Consider the following 19,411-nt stretch of genomic DNA (forward strand, 5'->3'; position numbering starts at 1 on the left):
CACTCTTGGTGACGTTGGGGCCCCCAGGCTGCCTTGGGCTTTCATCACTCATCTCAGGGACGAAAGCCCTTTTGGAGCCCCTGTGGTCACCACGTGCCTTTGTCATGACCATGGTCAGCCGCGGCGAGAACAGGCGTGGGTGGGAGGGGCGGAGGGAGGATACCTGCCTTCCGCCTTGCTGCTGAGGGTTTCCCTCCCTGGGTCGCGAGGAAGCTGACACTGCGGTGGCCTTTCCTCCCTGGCCACCGAGGGGCTGGCAAGGTCCCTTTCGCGGTAGTAAAAAGCCCGGTGCTGACGGTGGGCTTGGAGTGGGGCAGACGCGGCCCCGCCTGCTCCCCCAGGCCTCGTACCCTGTGTCCGAACGCTGTGTGCGCGTGACTCTCGGGTCCTCAGGCGGGCGAGGCGCCAGCTCTCCTGTGCACCTGGGCGCGCACACACGCGTGTCCCTGCCCCACTGCACCCTGTGTGGCTGTCTCCCCTTTGGTTAAACCACTGTTCAGCACTTGGGATCCTCTGACCTTGTATGCGTTTCTCACGGCTGGAGCGTGTGGCGTCTCGTTCCATGGGCCACATCTCCCGTCCAGGGCGGGTGTTGTTTTATCCACGACCTGCTGTCCACCTCATTCTTTCGGTCCTGGTTCTCCCCTTGACGTGTCTGATGCCTCTGGAACCCCTGGCCGAGCCACTCGCTTCCTGGTGCTCAGAACACAGCGGGCCGCCCGTCAGCTGTAGGCTTGCGTTCTCGTCCTGGGTTAGGGCTCGTTAGCGTGCTCTGAGCCATCGTCACGCTCTGTCTCTTGAGCCCGGGGAGACGCGGCCTTGGCCTCTGGAGGCTCTTGTGTGGTTTCCTTGATGTTTTCTCTGTCCCGCCTTCTGTAATCTCTTCATGTAAGACCCCTATTAGTTGGATGTTGGAGCTCCCAGAATCTCGTTTCTTCTCTTCTTTGCTGTCTTCCACCTCTGATTCTGTGTTTGTCTCTGGGAGGCACCTTCTGCTCTGTCTCTGAGCCCTTCCGCGGACGCCCACGTGATCCCGACCCCAGCGTGGGGCGGCTCTTCTCTCTGCCGACCAGGTTCGTAATGTTCTGTTTGTCCAGAGGCTGTTTGTTTACATTAGGAGCTTCCCGCTGCGTCTGGTGACCCCTGGTCTGTTTCTGTGGAGGACGCAGGCCACTCTCAGGGGCTCATCCACGGAACACAGAGGTGCGGCTCCAACCCCCTTCCCAGAAGGGCTGCCGCCCAGCTGCAGCGGCGGGGGGCGGGGAGGGGGATGCTCGGCAGGGAGCTCAGCCGCCAGACCTCCCTATTCCTCCACCCCCGCCAGGCGCAGAGAGATACCCGGCGAGGTCACTCCCTCTGGGCCAGCCCAGCCGTGGCGACTGAGGGCAGGGCGGGGGTGTGGGTCAGTGGGGTGTAGGAGGGCGGCCGCAGGTGGCTCCGGGCAGTGTCTTGCAGGTTGGCTTCTCAGGAAGCGAGCGTCTGAAAAGGACCTGTGTGCGTGGGGTTGGACTCGGGTCTCCTCCCTGCCGGGGTTTGGGGGGACCTGCCCTGGGGCAGGAGGAGCCGGGGGTGACCCCTCGCACAGACCCTCAGACCCCCGGTTCCTCGGCTGCTCCCACTGCTGTGCTCCGGCCGCCCCCCAGGGCCACTGACCCGTCTGCCTGCGTCCCCGTCCGCTTCTCATCCTCGGAACGCGTGTCTCCCCTTGTGCACCGCTGTCTCTCCTCCCTCTCACGGTCTTTGCAGGAGGGAGAGCAAGGATGGACACGTGCGTTCCACTCGCGAGTCGGGGGCAGGGGCTTGCTCGTGTTTAAACTCCCTCAGGGTCGTCTTCTGGGGTGTGGTGGAGAGTTTGTGGAGAAGCGGTGCCTTCCACACCGCAGGCTCCTTGAGATGCCTGGGGACACGGTCATGGCCAGAGGACCTGGTCCTCCCTGCCGAGCTCGTAGCTGCGGGAGGAGGCGGACGTAGAGCAAAGCGTGTCTTAAAATGCTCTGTTGTGCTACGATAACCACCAAGGTGGGGCCCACTGGGAACGGGGTGGGAGGCCACACTCCTCCAGGGGCGATGGATGGGGGTTAGTGCCCAGGTGGGAGAGGCCACCCAGGGTGCCCGCCGAGGCCCTGAGGCGAGAGCAGGGCGGCGCCTTTGGGGCACAGCAGCCAGTGCGGGTGGACGTGGAGGGGCAGAGGCCAGGGGCCACGGGGGGGCTATTAGGCCGCAGCTTCCCTCAGGTGCTCAGAGTCTTGTCCAGATGACTTGGGCCTCACGCAGGACAGGCTGGCCCTGGATCCTGGGCAGAGGGTAGAGTGTGAGCCCCGAGAACAGAGTGGCTGGCCTGGGCCGAGACCCCTCAGAGCTCGGTGGCCGCGGCAGGAGGCCTCGGGCCTGGAATCTGGCGACCCCAGGATCCCATCCCACCTCTACGCTCTCCCACGCCAGCTGCCTTCCCCACGGGGGGCTGGGCCTGCTGCAGCGGCGGGAGGGCGGGGGGCGGTACTTGCTGTACTGTCAGAAACCTCTGGACTCGGACGTGGGTCAGGCCAGCCCGACAGCAGGGAGCCACGGCCTTGAGGGGTCCCAGAACGGAGGCGCTTGGAGCAGGCGGTGCTGCTGGAGGTCTGTCTGTCCACGGGGCACAGGAGCAGGATGGGCTGGCCAGACCGGCACAGGCTGCCCCGTGGGCACGGCTCAGGCCCCCTGGCAAGGGAGGACTCGGATGAGAGGACCTCTGGGCCTGCCCCTGAGAGCCTCGCCCACCTTTCAGAGCATCTCTGCGGCCGTCTTGTCTGCGTGTGCATCTCGGCCCCTGCCGGGAACAAAGCGGGTGTAGTGGGCAGTGCTGGCTGTTGGCTTCGACCCCTTCTGAAGGGTCTCCATCCCAGAATGTGGGCCAGCGAGCCGGAGTCTGACCGAGCGCAGGGGGAGCTGCTGCCGGGGCCGGGCCGCCCTCGGGACGCGAGAGCGAGAGCAGAGACCTTTCCGCCGCTGCCGCCTCCGCGCCCTGCCCTCAGCCTGCAAACCCATAAGAAGGAAATTGAATGGCTGCGAGGCAGGTGCACTTCCAGTAAAACGGAGGCACAGCCGGGCTCTGCAGAGGCCTGGCCGGCCGGCCGCCTGCCCCTCGCTGGCTGTGCCCAAGCCCTCGGGTAAACCAGGCTCCAGATTCGGGGCCAGGACCTGGATCTCCAGAGCCGCGAGCCCGTGAACGCATCTTCCTCCTGGCAGCTCTGCTTTCGGGTGAGGCGCTCTCTCTTATGTAACAGAGTGCAGTTCAGTTTTGAGCTTTCACAGCTGCCTCCTGCAATTCCAGGAGGGCTGGGGTTGATGACGAGGAGGCGTGGGGGTCAGAGCCATGCCAGGGCCTCTCGGACGCGGCTGGAGGAGGCCAGGGGCCTGGGCCAGAGAGCGGACGGCGCTGCCCCTTGACCTCCGATCTGTCCCCGCCTGCACCCCGGGGCCTGTCCTCCACACCTGGGCTCCGGGTGATCGAGTCTGCTCTCCCTGATGTCCATTTGTCCACCAGCCTCCCTCCTCCCTCCCCAGGGACTTGCAGAGAGCCCCGAGAGGGGCCTGGGAGGGAGAGGGGCCTGTGGGCGGGGGGGTGGGAGGAGGTTCGGCTGAGAGGAGAGACAGCCAGTGGGCTGGAGGGCAAGATTCAAAGGGCAAGAGAGGCAAGACAGGGCCCGGCCGAGACTGGGCCAGTCATGGGGGCCTCAGGAACATCTCAGTGCAGACCGGCTCCCTGGGCTGGCGGGGAGGGCAGGGGAGAGGAGGGGAGGGGCCCTTGGCTGGGCCCAGGCGTGAGGCCGTTGGGCCCGAGTGTCTGGTGACCCCGTCCCCGGCACAGCCGAGCGGGCTGGGACGTGCACGCGGCGGTGAGGTCTGGGCTGGGTGGCCCGGGAGCTCAGCGGAGCCCTGGCAGCCACTTGTCTGTGGCGCCGGCTCTGTCTGCCCGCATGTGGCCCTGCCGGGTCAGGTCCAAGGCTGGCCGCCAGCCCCTGATGTGACAGTTGTGACTGCGCCTGCCGGTGGGCGCAGATTGGGGTCACTGCAGGCTCCGGGAGCCTCTGGCCTCTGGGACCGCCGAGGAGCATCTTGGGGGTGCCCCGCGCAGGCCCCCGTCCCACCAGGGGAAACCTCATCTCGCTCTGGGAGAGGCTGAATCAGAGCAATGCCGCTTCCAAGGATGAAGTCCTGTCTTTCACTTATTTAATCCAAACCATTTTGTGAGTCATTCATTCACATGTATGTAAGCGACTGAGCTACGAGGATCGCAGGAGGGCAAGACGCTGACTGTGCCCCAAGTCAAAGTGGCGCTCGTGGTCCCTTTCCTGGACTTGCCTCTGGGCGGGCTTTGCTGGAAGCAGCACCCCTCCTGCCCCACGTGGACCAGGCCACCGGGGCCAGATGCCCTCGGCCTCTGGCAGCCCCTGTGACCTGGAGGAAGCCCCCGCAAGCCCCACATTCTGGCCCCACCTCGTGGGCTGTGAGGGCCGCGCTGTGCTGGCTCGCGGCAGGGGGCACGTCTCCCCCGAGCGGGGAGGCCCCGTCTCTGTAGGAGTCTGTGAGCTGCGGAACAGACGGCCTTTTATGCCTGAGGGCAGAGGGGACGCTCCCTTCTCCAAGATCGGGCTGCATTTATGACCAAACTTTAATTTTTCCCATTGGGCCCCTGAGAGGTACTCAAGGCAGCGCCGTCTGACACGGGGACACGTCACCGCACGCGCTCGGTCAGTCAGTTTTTCCTCCTGCTGACGCGTCCATCCTAGGTGGTCTGGCTGAGAGACAAGGGAAGAACCTGGGGTCAGAGCTGCCCGTTACCCTTTTGATCTCATAGTCTGATTACTCCATCGATCAAAGGCTCCACGCCCACGTCCCCGATGGAGAGGCCCTCAGCTCCGGAACGAGAGTGTCCCCAGGGCCGCTGGGCCGGGTGATGGATGGGGGCAGTCCGGGCAGGGCAGGCGGCAGGCGGCCGGCCGGCCAGAAACACAGGTGCCGTGAAGAGGCTGCAGGGCGCAGTGCTAGCATCAGAGCTGGGGGGCGGCCGATACCAGGCTGCCCACAGAGCTGCAGGCTGTGGAGACAGGACCTGGGATGTGTGTGCAAAACCCTGGCACGTTACAGAGTGTGTGAGAGGTTAGGGTAGTAATGTTGTCGGGAGTTTGGTCCTGGGGGCAGACAGCCCTACCTCCGTCGTGGATCGGCGGCCAAGCCGTCAGTCGCTTGTGTCCGTGCTTGTGAGGCGGGAGAGACCCTGCACCCGCCTCGCAGCCACATGGCGGCAGCAGGGCCTGTCGGGTAGCCGAACAGCCCCCCGCCCCAATCCTCAGCCTCCGGCCCTGTGGCGTCTAGCTTGATTGTCTAGAACGGGGCGGGGGGGTCTCTCTTTCCTGGAACGCAGGCTCCCTGCAAGTGACCCTGACTGCACCTGCTCGTCTTAAACCAGCACGAGACACACTGGGTCCTGCGGGTCAGCGTGAGGAGGGAGGACGGTTGTCCCCACCACAGGGCGGGAAGGGCGGGACTCACACCAGCCTGACGGCTCGAGGCCTGGGGTTTTCCACACCCCCTGGGCGGCTCCACCAGGAAGCACCTGGCCTCGGAGGCAACTCGTGTGCGCTGAGTGGAGCCGCCTCGCTAATTAACGGGGGAATGAATCAGGGTTTAATTACTGGGAAGGCACCTTGGATGGAGGATTTGTGGGAATCGCTACGTGCCTTCCCGATGGCTTCACACAGCTGGTTTCTCCCCGCGCGGCTGTACACCTGGCAGGGGCAGCAAATGGGCCTGAGGGTCTCTGTCCTGAGCCACCCAGTTAGAACAGGGCTGGGGGGCCCAGGGGGGCCCTCGCAGACCCCACCACCCAGGGAGCCTGTCTTCTCCCAGCGGTCTGGTCTCTGGGTGGGCAGTGGGGAACCCCAGGCAGCGTGGTCCACGCCTCCAGATGACCTCCGCTCTCTCGGCCCCCCTGCCCCGCTGCCTCTCAGCTGGCTGGGACATCCAGCCCTGGCAAGGATTCGGCTGCAGACGGGGGAGCGTTTGTCGACTCGTCTGGTTGGTGCGGGCAGACCCAGGGCTGCGGTCTCGGATTGAGGGTCCCCATCTGTGCCCCTGCCTGGAGGAGAGGGGTGAGCCCAGGCTGCTTCCTGGCTTGTCCTCCCCGTCAGGAGCCGCGTGCGGCTTCCTCACCCCTCAGCCGGCGCCCTCTGCCCTTCTGTGTCTGTCCTTCCGAGACTGGCTGGGGAGCTGACTGCCTCTCTCTTCCCCCTCAGAGCTGAAGAAGCAGGTGGAGAGCGCGGAGCTGAAGAACCAGAGGCTGAAGGAGGTCTTCCAGACCAAGATCCAGGAGTTCCGGAAGGTGTGCTACACACTGACGGGCTACCAGGTGGACATCACCACAGAGAACCAGTACCGGCTGACCTCCATGTACGCCGAGCACAAGACAGACTGCCTCATCTTCAAGGTAGGATGCACTGCACACAGCCGTGCGCACAGGACGTCGACCGTCCCCCCGACGGGCAGCCGGCCTCCCCGAGCTTGGCACCGCAGCCCTGACCCCCACAGGAAGCGTCCGCCCCCAGGCCCCTCGTGGCCTTCCTCCTCGGCGTTGGCCCCATCCCTTGGGGGCAGCAGGGCGGGGGCTCCAGCGTCAGCAGTGCCCGCGAGAGGGCTGAGTAACGGGGTGAAAGTCAGGATCGGGCCGGGGAGGTGCCCCCGGCGCTGCCAGGCGTGCAGCTGGACGGCGGCGGACAGGCCGAGGGAGAAGAGCTGCCAGACCTGTGCCGCTCCCGCGGCCGAGGGCCATCAGGCAGGGGGGTCCCCGGGGGAGCTCGCTGGCGCCGAGAGGATGGGTTTGGAGCCGTTGCACCTGCTGGCGGGAACTCTCAGCAGATCACTGGTATCTCTACTTGCTGGTCCCCGAGGGCACTGAGTCCCAGACGGGAAGCACCCTGCCCACGGCTGCTGCCCGCCCGCCGGCTCAGGGCAGGTGCAGAGTGTGAGCTGAGGACGGGGAGCAGCCGGAGAGAAGGTCCACAGCGCGGACTGGCCTCGCCGTGCAGGTGCCGGCGGCCCGCGGGGGAGGGGAGGTGCGCTGAGCCGCCTCGGCCTGCGGCAGCCGTGACCCCCTTGGCCAGCTCACTGGACTCTGGGAGACTCGGGGCCCTTCCCACCCCGGCCCTGGGGCTCAGAAGGGCTTCCCTGGAGAGCCGAGCCTCTGTGGAAGGGTCTCGGGTGAGCTGGCGGGAGCAGAGGCCGGCCCCGTGCTGCATCCCAGCCCTGCCACCTGAGGCTGGCGCACAGGTTCCCGTGGCCGCAGATCGGGCTGGGGAAGTATCTCGGGTCACGGCGGTTGACTTTATTTTCCCAAAGGTGCTTTTTCAGGCAGGAGGAGGTTGAAGGCAGAGTTAGAAAAAGCTGCGTGCTGTTGCAGGTGAGGGCCCGCAGGTGTATGCCGGGGTGATGCAGGGCTTGGGCTCAGCCCCCGGGCTCTGTTCGGGGAGCTGCAGCCCGGCCCCTGCTGCTGCGTGGGTGCGAGCTGCCTGCCGGTGCCGTTCCATTCAAGGCAAGGCAGGAGCTCGGCTCCAGCTTCTTCCCGCAGGGCCCGGCCCCCTTCCTACCTGCTGCCCCGAGGAGTGGGGCTGGAGCCTTCAGAGCGTTTCTGGAAGGACTGTCCCGCGTGCGCTGGCGGTCGGGAGCTCCCAGAAGCTCCACGTGTGGGCAGGCCGTGCTCACGGCCTTGCTTCTCCTCCCTGCCGTCCTGTCTGCTGTGGTTCACAGGAGTTTTCCTCCCCTCCCCTCTAAAGCCCCGGGGACGGAGAGCGCCCATGGCCAGAAGGAGGAGACTGACCGTAAGAACGGCCACAGGGCACAGCTCTGAGCCTGCGGTGCCCGGCGGGCAGTCGGGTTTGCCGGCCGCCCCTCTCTTCCCTGCCTGGCCTTCGTCGGGGCCCGGCCTAACCCAGGGCCTTGCAGGATTGGACTCGGGCAACAGGCAAGATGCCGGACACAGATTCCAGAATGTGTCACACCAAGCTCGTGGCCGGCGTGGCCACTGTGCCTGTCTCAACTGCTGAGCCGGAGCTTCCAGATCTGTAAACCGGGGATGCGGTGACGTCCTCCTGCGGGGGCACACAGAAACCCACAACCCTGTGAATGCACGGTGTGGCCGGGCCGCCACCCGGCTCCTCGCCAGTCCTAGATTTACTCGCCCCAGGCTCCCGAGGCCCAAGCCTGGCTCGGCTCCTGCCGCAGTGAGGGCTGCGGGCACGGAGGCTGGGCTTCGGCACGTGGCTGCCCCCGACTTGGTGTCCCCCTCGGGGAATGGGCACATGCCTTCCCCACGGGGCTGGTCCTGTGGGTCGCGGCCCCAGCGAGGTCTGGCTCGTGTGAGGGCGCCAGTGCCCCTGGGGCCCTGCTGTGCCTTACGCTGACCTGCGGCTCTGAGCCACTGTCCGGGCCCTGCCGACCGCTGGTGTTCAGGGACGGGCACTCTCTCCGCTCACCGCCCAGAGCCGTAACCGGTGCAGACGTGGCACCGAGTCAGGAGGTCCCCGAGGCTGGAGCTCCTTCCCGCGGGCACCGTCACCCAGAGTCAGGGCCGTGAGTCCAGAGAGGCCCAGGCGGGGCCCTGCTCTCTGGGACACCGACGGGACCGGGACCCAGGGACCCGGGGGGGAGGTGACCCCTTCCCCGTGCGCGTGCACCCGCCCGTGTGGAGGGGAGGCGGGGAGTGGAGCTGGGTCCCTGGGCCCTCCACGAGGGGGCGTGCCTTTGTTAGAAGTAATGAACCAGTACTCGTGTGACCGTAGAGTCCGTGGTTCACCTCACGTGTCGTACGGTTCAGTGGCTTTTGACAAATGCGAACTGTCAACGTCCCACGGAACACTTGCACGCCCTCAACACCCCAGCACCGTGGTCTCTTGCTGTCTCCATGGTTTTGCCTTTTCCAGGGTGTAGTGGAGGCACAGTCTGTGGCCTGCTCAGACCGGCTTCTTTACTTAGTGATTCGCACTTGAGGCGCCTCCAAGGTCTTCTCTTGACTCGATGACTGACTTCGTTTTCGCTCTGAGTAATCTTCCACTGTCTGCGCGGACCGCAGTTCATCTGTACCTCGCCTGCTGAGGGACACCTTGGTCGTTCCCAGGTGTTATTAGCAGTTAAGGGTAAAGCTGCCGCAAACAGCTTTAGAAACTTTTCCGGCCACTTAAACACGCAAGCTCGTTCTTAGCTCACAGGCGGTGCAGAGGCAGGCCGGGAGCTGGATTCGGCCCGCCGCCTGGGCGTTCCCGCCCCGGACACGCTGCTTCTCCACTCAGTGCCCCTTCCCTCCGACCCTCACAGCCCAGCTTGGGCGCGGCCTCCCGGAGAAGAAGCCGCCCTGGGTCCCTTCGTCCTCCCAGCCTGGCCCCAGTGAGAGCCCATCCTCGGGGCCAGGCCACTCCCAACACCTGCCAGGGAGCTGGTCTTGTTCGGGGCCTGGCCCCAGGTCCGGATTGGGCAGCAGGTTCACGAGGGCCCAGGAGCAGGGCGCAGGGTGAGCGTGAGGCTGGAGAGCCTGCCCCGGTGGCCCCTCGTCACATTTTGCTGTGGGTCATCCTGGGCGGTGCCGTCTGCTCCTCCGTGCGGCTGCCTCAGGGCCTGGCGCTCAGCCCCCTCCGCATCTGGTGTGGCCCAGGACTGGCAGTGGTCAGTGTCTGCCGGGTGGAGATGACTTTTGGGGCATGGCTGTGAGGACGCCCCGTCAGGTCGTGGGACGGCGCTGGACTCTGGGCCAGAGCCACGGAGCTGTGGCACCTTCGCGTGGCTTCGTCCGTGTGCCGCCAGGGCGTGTGGATGTGTGTGTAGGGGAGCCGGCGCTCAGACACGTACACCTTCCCCGTCTGCCTCTGTACGGTTGTGCCCAGGTCAGTGCACCTCCTGGGGAGCCCCACGGGCACCTGCTCCTGAGAAATCAAAATACAGGTTTGGGGGAGCGCCGAGGGGTGGAGTCCCCAAGCGGCTTTCCGAGGCTGCGAAGTACAGGTGGTAGGGAGGCGGCTGGGAGGGTCCCGACCCCCCAGGAGCCGGGCAGCCGCCAGGCCATGTGTCAGCCCCACCCATCTCGCACCCAGAGCTTTCCCCTCACGGCCAGACTGGCAGGGATCCTGATCCCGCCGTCTGGGATCTTTGCCTGCCCCCCGGGGCCCCGCGAGGTGCTGGCCTGAGGCAGAGGGGACTGGGCCCCACACAGACCCGAGGCCCTGCCCCTCACAACATCCTCCAGCACATCCCTGCTTGCTGGGCCCTGAGGATGGACAGAGCCGGTTCCGTCCCAAAGTTGTCCAGTTGTCAAGGGATAGAGGCTCAGGCTGATGCCCCCTGTGGCCCTGCTGCCCGCCCTGGAAGGGGCCAGGTGTGGAGGCTCCCTTGAGCGTCCCCGCCTCCCCTATTCAGGCGGGCCTTGCCGGGGGCAAGTGGACACACCTCTGCTGCCTCTGGACGTGGGCGTGAGCCTCCAGCCGTCTGCCCCTTCCTTTTGAAGCGGTTGGGAAGGAGCAGAGCACGTGTTTGCAGGCCTGCCCTCACCACGCAGGGAGCAGACCCCTTCTGCCATCCTGGCTTACGGGGCCCCGCACCCCGTGGGCCCTGCCCTGGCACCGGGCACTGGGACAAAGCCGGGCCCTCAGCATCCTGCCTGCTGGACACGGGCCACCAGCCTCCTGAGCTCCCGGGACAGGGCGGGAGGGCCGAGAGGGGCAGCCCCATGGAGGTGACGTCAGGAGGAAGGGAAACTGGGGGTTGGCGGAGGTGACAGGGGCCTCCCGGGTGTCTTCGGCCCTGACCCGTGCCTCCCTGGAGAGGGTCGCCTGGTCCCCGGGGGCAGGGCGGGAGAACGGCACAGCCGAGGCCAGACCAGGCAGAAGCTGGAGCCGTGGGGCTGGCGACCACGCGGCCTGGCCCAGGTGCCCGGCGCAGGGCTGGGGCCGGAGCAGGTCAGCGGGAGGGGCGCCTCGGAGCTGCCGTGGCGACAGCTCTTGGCTAGAGGTGGGAGGTCGCAGGGGCTCAGAGGAGCAGGGACGCCTCACGGTCCCCGGGCTCCCCTCGGCAGGTGCTGACCTGGACCCCGCCCCCCACGCGAGGCCTCTGGACACCGTCGCGGCCGCGCGTCGCTGGGGCTCCTCCTTGTCCGGGGACATCTGGCCTCCGCCCAGCGCTCACAGCCGCAGGCTGGGACTTGGAGGCTGGCGTTATGCTTTCTTCCTCGTTCTGCACGGTAGAGAGTTGGGACAGCGGCTCACCGGGGCGAGCTGAGAGCAGAGGGCCTATGACGGGGCACCATGGCCCCAGCCTCTCAGTGGCTGAGCGGGGCCGACCAGCCGGGTCCAGGTGGCAAGCAGGTGGCGGGCAGCCCCTCGTGGAGTTGGCGCAGGGACTGGCCCCTGGGGCCAGTTCCCTGGCAGGTGGCTTCCTGGAGGCTTCATCCACAGGCTGGGGCCTTCGTATCGGGAGAGGGGCTGGTCCGAAGCCGGGACCCCACCTCGCTGAGGCTGGGCAGGGAGGTCCTTCCCTCTCTCCGTTCTGCCGTCTGTCCCAAGACCCGGGCGTGGAGTCCGTGGTTTGACGGAGGTCAGGCACCGGGAACAGTGACTGATGCAGTGACCCCCCACCCACCCACCGACCGACTGACCGACCGACCGACCGTCTGTGCACGAGCACCGAGATGACCCCGGGAAGGAGGTGGGAGGAGGCTGGCTCCGCAGGCACCGGTGTCCCCACAAGGACTTCGGCCCCAGCGGCTCAGACCTGTTGGACCCCAAGCCGGCGGGGGGCCTGGCCCTGGCCACTCCAGCCCCCAGGCCACTCCCTGGGGCTCTAGGATCTGGTGGCATCTTGTAACTGAATACAGCTCACCTGTGATGGGGCCGAGGCGCAGGCAGGTGAGATGCAGGTGTGGGTGACTTCCGGGCCACCCCAGGGCTGGGTGCTGGCTGGGCTCCCAGCCCCACGCTGCCCCTGGTGGGCGCCGAGGCAGAGGCTTGGGTCTGGGGGTGGGTGGGCTCCAGCCAGCAGGCAGGCGAGCGGGGCAGGTGGCCCTCCCGTGCCCGGAGGCTGCTGGCAGGTCTGTTCGCTGAGCAGAGCCGTGTCCCTCAGCTCTCCCCCCGGCCCACCAGCCCCACCCCAGGGTGGAGACGGCCAGCAGAGTCAAGCCAACCCTGGGTTTAAATCCCAGCAGCGCCTCGGCCGAGGGCCCTGGTCTCCCCGGAGGTGCCCGTGAGGGGCCAGGCTTGCAGTGCCGGTGGCCGGCGGCCTCGGGCCAGCTCCTGGGCCAGGAGGCGGCGGGTGTTTGGCTGTAGCCCTGCCCACGTCAGGCCTGGGGTGCGGTCTCGCCCAGCCTCCCCACCCTCCGTGGTTCACCTCCGTGTTCAGAGAACAATCAGGCCTCCAGGTGCTCAGACTACCTGGTCTCCCCTTCACCTTATGGACGAGGAGGCAGACCTCCTGGGAGGGCAGTGGCCCCGGTCACTCCACGCCGAGCGTCCAGGAACTCGAGTTGGAGTGTATGTTCCGAGTTGGCTGAGGGACAGGGAAAGCGGGGTTTGCTTCGTCGTCTTTTGTCTTTGAAGCGGAAGCGCTGGCCGTCGGGGCCCTCGGCCACGGCCTCCTCATCCGCGCGTAGACCCGATCTGACTGTGACCCGGGTCGTGCAGGGGCCCTTCCCACCCAGCTCAGCCCGGGGGCCGGCCTGGGTGCCGTCCCCTCCTGGGCTGCAGTGAGCAGGCGCAGTTAGCCTCCTGGCCCCCGGCCGCTGAGGAGCTGGACGGCGGCCCCCAGGCTCAGAAAGCCCTGGGGCTCCCGGGAAGGAGGGCCGATAACCCGCTGGTCTTGATGTGGTTTTCCCACTGCCCACGTGGCATGGTTCATGGACCAAACCTCTGCTCCGACCTGGGGCCCATCACGGGCTGCTTAGGGACCGTGTCCCCTTCGACAGGCCTGGTAGGAGGGCGCAGGGCCTTGCAGCGGCCCGGCTCTGGTCTCCGCGCCGCCAGCCAGTGCCGCTGTGCAGTCAGCCGGGGCCTGGCTCAGAGAGGACGGCGAGCCGGCCCCGCCAGGAAGTGGGGGGCTGAGAGCTTGTGCCGGGGAGCCGGCTGGGCAGACGGCGTCCTTTCTCCTTGGCTTTCTACCCTGACAGGCGGTCGGGACCGTTCACGGGCTCCTGTCTGAAGGAGCCGACTTGTGGGGCCTCCAGCCCGCGCGCAGCAGTGAAGACCCAACGCAGCCAAAGATAAGTAAATAAATTTATCAAAAAAAAAAAAAGAATCGGCCACCTTGGCGTAGAGGGAGTGCTGCGTTCGGGCTCACTGGAGGCGGTCGGGAGGAGGCTGACCTGGGTTGGACTGCGTGACAGCGTCTCCCCAGGAAAATGAACCGTTTCCTTCCTGTGTCCCTGGGCCCCTGGCAGTGTGAGGTAGCACGGTGCAGTGGAAGAGCCGGTTTCGATTCCATCCTCTTGTGCAAAGGCCCTGTGGTCCAGGAGGCCTGGGCAGCCTCAGGACTGAAGCCAGGCCATGGGGCTGAACCCCGGGGTTGCAGAGGAGCCTGGTCTAAGGGAAGGCGGGTGAGGGCCGCGGCCTGGGAGTTTCGGCAGCGTTGGCCCTTTGTCCCAAGAGCAGTGCAAACTCATTCGGGAGTTTTTAAGAAAAGGGGGTCAAGGGCTTGATTTGACATTCAGAAGTGAATGTGGGGAGGTGGTGAGTGGAGCACGCAGTCCGTGAGCCTTGCCCTGGCCCTGCGGTTGCAGCAGCAGACCCTCTTCCAGACGGTCCTCGTGGGGGCGGGGAGGCTTGTGCACATGGGGAGGGCGTCCAGCAAGCGTGAGGAGCTATCAGACCCCAAGGGCCCTGAGCAGGCCTGGGGCCCACGTCGCCCTCCTCACTGCCCCCACTTACCTGTCAGCCAGACACAAGCTCACAGGTATGTGCAGCTTCCTAGTTATGAAAGCAGCTGTAGAAGATCTGTCAGGCTCAGGAGTGCAGGGAACGCCGTCGGTCTCACGCGTGGGTCCCGGGCAGAGGTCACAACCCCTCGCCTTCTCGGAAGTGCCGTGGCCGCGGGGGAGGAAGATGTGGGCTTTTCCAAGGCAAGACCACGTGATGGGCACTGCTGTGTGGGTCAGCTTGGGCCGCCGTAGACCACGCCACAGACCAGCAGCTCGGACGGCAGTCTGCAGCCTGGACGTCCGAGCCCGGTGCCGTCGGGTCATTCCAGGCTCGCAGATGGCCACCTTCTCTGTGTGTCCTCACGTGGATTCCTTGTGCACGCACTGGGAGGCGGTGGGGGTGGGGGGCAGACAGCCCGCTGTGTCTCCTCTTCTCGTAAGGACGCCAGTCCTCTTGGATCAGGGCCCCACCCTGATGGCCTCGTTTTACCTTCGTTACCTCATTAAGGGCCCTGTCCAGATACAGTCGCTTGGCTGGGGGGGCCCTCAACACATGAATTTGGAGGAATGCGGTCCAGCCCGTAACTGTCTACAGCATCTCCCTTGTTTCGTCAGTGTGTATTCGATGGTCATGCAAGTCAGTACACGTCTGTAAATCTGGTGACTGATTCTCTAGGCCTGGAGAGATCGGAGCCTGAAGGGGAGACCCACCGCCCCGTGGGCGGAGGGGTAGCAAAGGTCAGCCCGGTGTTTGCTGAGCCTGGGCCTCTCATTGGGCTTTAGTGACCCCCTCAAACTAGAAACCTCTCAGCAGCAGGGGGCCCCACCCAGGAACGCCCCCTAGCCCCGCCCCAGAGAGCCGGTTGCCTCCTCGTCCTCGAAGATGACCCCCAGGGGGCTTTGCCCGAATCCTTCACACGCACCAGACCCTCAGCCAGTTCCTGCGCCCCCCCTTGCGTCCCCCGTCAGCCCATCACCCACCCCATTCCCTCCAGACGCCAGGCCTCACCTCGTCCCCACCCGCACCCCCGCCTCACCCAGAACTTGGCTCAAGAGACCCTCAGACCAACTCCTTCCCCAGGCCCAGGGCAGTCATCCTTCCCTGGTCACAGGGACACCTGATTGGGGACCGTCAGCCTGGAGAGGGCCCACCAGCACCAGCTCACAGGCGCCTCTTCCAGCCCGTAAGGACCCCGGGGCTGGCGCCATCCGCTGCTAGACTGGACCCCGGTCCCGAGGCCCTAGAGGGTCATTGGGTGCCGTTATTCCAGCTCGTGGAATAGCTGGAATAAGCCCCCAGCGCAGGACCACCTGCTCTTCCCTGGGGTTGGGCCTCTGCATCCGAGCCGAAGCCGAGGGCCGGGCCAGGCGCAGGCAGGAGCGCTGCCGTGAGACGGAGCCTTCGCTTGTCTCGCCGTGGCGGTCCGTGTGGATGCCGAGTCTCCAGGGCAGCCGGTCCTGACGAGCTGTGCAAACTTCATTAGTTCACGTCAAAGTTTGTGGAAGGTGTCTCTCCGGGAGCCTGTATGAACCGCCTCTGGTGGCCAAGAGGACCGGCCTCCTCGGCAAGGTGACGATGTTGACATGGAACAGCCTTCTCCAGCCTCTCAGCTCCTCCTGTGTCGTAAAGAGACTCCTCTTCCTGGCTGGCCCCTCCTCCGATGCGCCGCTGTTGTAAATAATATTAAAGCATTTTTTTCCAAGGAGACCGAAGGGAGCGTGGGGCTGGAGTGGGGGAGGTGTCCTGAGACAGGGCACGGTACGGGCACCGTGGAGCTGGGGGCTGGGCCAGCCTCTGCTGTCCATCTTGGGGGCACAGCTGTGGTACAGGGGACAGGACGCCGTGCGGGGCCCGTGGGGAGCCCCCTCGGGGAGCTAGGGCCTCCGGGGGGGCTGGGTGTGGGCTGCCCCCCTAGGGCAGCGTGCCCTGACTCTGACCCCTGATGGAGGTCTGGGCCCGCCAGCTCTGCAGCGGGAGAGTGTCCTGTCTGCTGTCGCGCTCGCTCACTGCCCCACACGCAAGCCGGGATCAGGAGGCATGCGTGCCAGGCCCAGGGTGGGCGCCGAGGTGGAGTGGGCTCCCCTGGCCCGCCCAGTCACGGCCCGCCCAGTCACGGCTCTCCCCTCCGGCTTCACTGAGACACGGGGATGGCTCTGTCCCCCCAGCCACGTGGAGCCTCGGCCTTGGGCCCCAGGTTGGCGGATGGAAAGTGGTCCTGGCGTTGCCCATGGGAGGAGCAGCGACAGGGCTCCTGGTCTGGGCTCTGGTGGCTTCTCTCTTCCACAAGGTCCCTCTTGTGATCCTTGGTGCGAGGCGCACAGAGCACCCCCCGAAGACGGGCGGAGACCCCCCAGCAGAGTGACCGTGGGGCTGAGCCTCGGCAATGCACCTCCGTCCTGAGGACCCGGCGGGGCCCCAAGGGAGGAGGGAGGTGACCAGGTGCGGCTGGTAACTCACCTGTGAACCGGAGCCCCGGGGTTTGGGGGGTGAGGCGCCTGGACCGGGTACCGGTCCCCTGGGCAGTGGGGCTGGCGCACACCCAGCTTCCCGAGGGACAGGGCCGTGTTGGGGGCTGGGCTTCCCCTTACTCTGGGGGAGGGGGTTTGGTTTCAGGGCCCGAAATTCTTAGATAAAGACAGATGTTTCAAATCCCCAGGGTCGGCACGGGTCTGGGACAGGTTTACAGCGGAGGGAAGAAGCTCTGAGGAGGGTTTGGGCGGGCGGGCGGGGGCTGCTCTCCCGAGGAGAGTGTCCCAGGCCGGAGTCGACGAACTTTGTGAGGGACCAGCTTGTGAGTATTTTCAGCTTTGCAGGCCATGGCGCCTCTGTCGCAGCTGTTCCGCTCTGCCCAGGTCACACACGTGCCGCGGAGGGCGGCGTGGACCCGAGGATCGCGACCGTGTGCCCGTGATGCTTCCTTTACAGAACAGCCGGCGGGTTTGGCCTACGAACCGTAGTTTCGCTGACCCTGTTCTAGGAGAGCGGGGTCTGCTTGCCAATGACCACGGCAGCTTCCCAAGTTAGGGAGTCATTTCGCGCATGTCTGTGACAGCTTCGGGTGCACCGGGCTGAGCCGTGCGGCCCCTGCAACCCCTGCCGCTCATCCTCTACTGGACGAGTGAGAAAAGCGGGTCCCCTGCTGTGGTCTGACCCTCCAGAGCCCTTCCTGGGGCTCCAGCCCCTACGTCTGGCCTGTCCCCGCTCTGCAGCAGCCACGCGGAGGCCAGGGTCGGGACGGCTCAGCATGGCCTCTGGCTGGCCTCACCTTTGTTGCTCCCGGTGGGCTCTGTGGACCCGTGACTGGATTTTAACCCGCTCCCCAGCCCCTCTTCCTTCCTCCCTCCTCTGCTGACACCCACCTGGTGACAGGCCAGGCTGGCCAGGCTCTGGGTGCCTTAACTCCTGTCCCGCCACCCTTCCCCCGCAGTGGGCTGGGGAGGGTAGAGCCCCTGGTCCTGCATCTGCCGGGGCTGGCGTGGCCGTGGTGTCTGACTCTGGGTCCCCGCCCCTGCCAGCGGACAGGCCTTGGGCTCAGCCCACCCCACACGTGGACGAGGGCTCGGTGCCCCTGTTTTGTCTCTGTTGAATTCATTTTCATAGTTGCTCTATTTATAGCAAGGAGTGTTTGTTTTCACATTCCGGTGGTGACATAAAGCTTCTTTTCGAGCTAAGTCTATGTAAGTTGATAAAGATGGTTGATTTAAAGAAAAACATTAAGTAAATGACAGAGCTGGCAGGCAGCGTCCACAGACGCCTGCCACTTAGAAACCTGCCGTGGGCTCGCTCGCTCACTCCCCAGCAAGGCCTGCGACGTGGCACGACTCCTTTGTCACAGATGAGGTTTCCCATGTTTGGAAAGGCGAGCCAGCTCCCAGCTAGTGGCAGCCAAGCCAGGGTGGCTCCAAGGCCAGTCCCACGGCAGGTGCAGGGCCACAGGGGGTGAAACACGCAGACTCTGACTCTAGGGCTGGGGGCCCCACCGAACTCCCCAGGACAGTGAGGCAGGCAGGAGCCGGGACGGAGCGGGGTGGGGGGGGTGGTGGTCAGCCCGAGGCCGCCACGGCCTCTGGGACTGAAAAGAGGAAGCCCCTCTGCGTCATCTCTTTATACACAGTGCGAAGCCTGTGCTCGCTCTCGGGGCTGGGCCGAGTGGACCCCGTGGAGTTCAGGCTGGTCTCGGGAGGGCCGGGCAGGACGCTCGCAAGCCAGGCACCGCCACATCCATCTCCTGCAGCCTCAGCTCCTCCCACATGCTCCCGTCCACTCCGCTCAAGGCTCACCGGCCGCTGGGCTCCTCCTGGACTCGCCGAGTGCACTGCCTCAGGACCCTTGTACGTGCCGTCGCCCTGCCCTGGTCCCTCGGTACCTCGTCCAGGGCTCTGCTCAGAGGCTGCCTCGTGCACAGGCCCGTCGTGACTGTCCTTTCCAGAGGAGCCGTCGCTCTGTCCAGGGCCTCCCCGGCTTCGTTTTTTGGCTGTTGTATCACGTACCTGTTTATTTTCTGTCTACGCCACTGGAATACAGACGCTCGACAAGAGCAGTAACTGTCCAATTTGTTTCCAGTTGTGTCCTCAGCACCCAGGGCAGAGCCGTGCCTGACCCATAACAGGCACTCAGTCGGTCCTGGGTGGGTGGACAGTGGACAGATGGACGATGCAGAAGGAAGCGATGGGCTGTCTGCAGGCCCTGCGAAACTCACGGGAGGAGCAGACGCTGGGGTGCGCCTTGAAGGCTGGGGAGCGTCTCGGGGGAGGAAGGCTCCACAGGCAGAGGACCCAGCACAGGGAGGTCTCAGCCGGGGAAGCACGACACTCGCAGCGGGTGCGGTGGCCACAGTGCAGGCGTGGCATTGCTGTCCGTGTCTCTGGCCTGTGTCCAAGGCAGGTGGAACTGCAGGGAGGGCGGGGGGTGGGTCTCGCCTACTGCGATGGACCCGCTGTCAGGTGCGCGCCTGGCTGGCCGAGTGCTAGGCTCTCTGCGTGCGTTTCTCGTCTGTCCACCCAGCAAGCTCTGAGGTGGACTGTCCCTGTTCCACACGAGGGGACAGAGACTCAGAAGCATTGGCTGCCCAAGGGGGCTTGGGGCCAGACTGCCGGCCTCGGAGAACATGTCACCCTCCGTCCCCGCTCACACGGCAGTGCCCTGATCTCGTGCATCACCTCCCAGAGGTGACACGTGGGCCGGCAGCCGTTGGCACACACTAGCCTGCATCTTCTGAATCTCAGTACATGGGTCGTGAGGAGTTTCGAGAACCTGAGAATGCCGGCGCTCAGACCCGCCCAGAGCCGCTCTAAGCCAGCAGGTGGGTGAACCCACGCCCCCTTGAGGCTGGTGCCTGTACAGCTCCAGAGCGGCGGGAAGGGGCGTGCGGGTGTGGCCAGGGATGTAGCCGCCTGCCCTGCTGTGTGGGCATCCAGCCTCCCGCACCCTCAGGAGCCTGGGATCTGGGAGGGAGACTGTGGAGACAGGTTCCTGTGGCCACTCCC

General features: G+C 65.8%; 1 protein-coding gene across 4 annotated transcripts in view; it reads left to right on the plus strand.

Annotated features, from left to right (window-relative positions):
• MAD1L1 (mitotic arrest deficient 1 like 1) overlaps positions 1-19,411 on the plus strand; it is a 314,409-nt gene that overhangs the window by 273,323 nt on the left and 21,675 nt on the right. For all 4 annotated transcript variants that reach the window (XM_024763473.1, XM_024763472.1, XM_024763475.1 and 1 more), the window contains one exon: positions 6,279-6,469. In XM_024763473.1, the coding sequence (XP_024619241.1) occupies positions 6,279-6,469 (191 nt within the window). The remainder of the gene's footprint in view (positions 1-6,278; positions 6,470-19,411) is intronic.

The sequence above is a fragment of the Neophocaena asiaeorientalis genome, unplaced genomic scaffold (assembly GCF_003031525.2).
Source record: "Neophocaena asiaeorientalis asiaeorientalis breed wild unplaced genomic scaffold, Neophocaena_asiaeorientalis_V1.1 scaffold223, whole genome shotgun sequence".
Taxonomy (NCBI): Eukaryota; Metazoa; Chordata; class Mammalia; order Artiodactyla; family Phocoenidae; genus Neophocaena; species Neophocaena asiaeorientalis.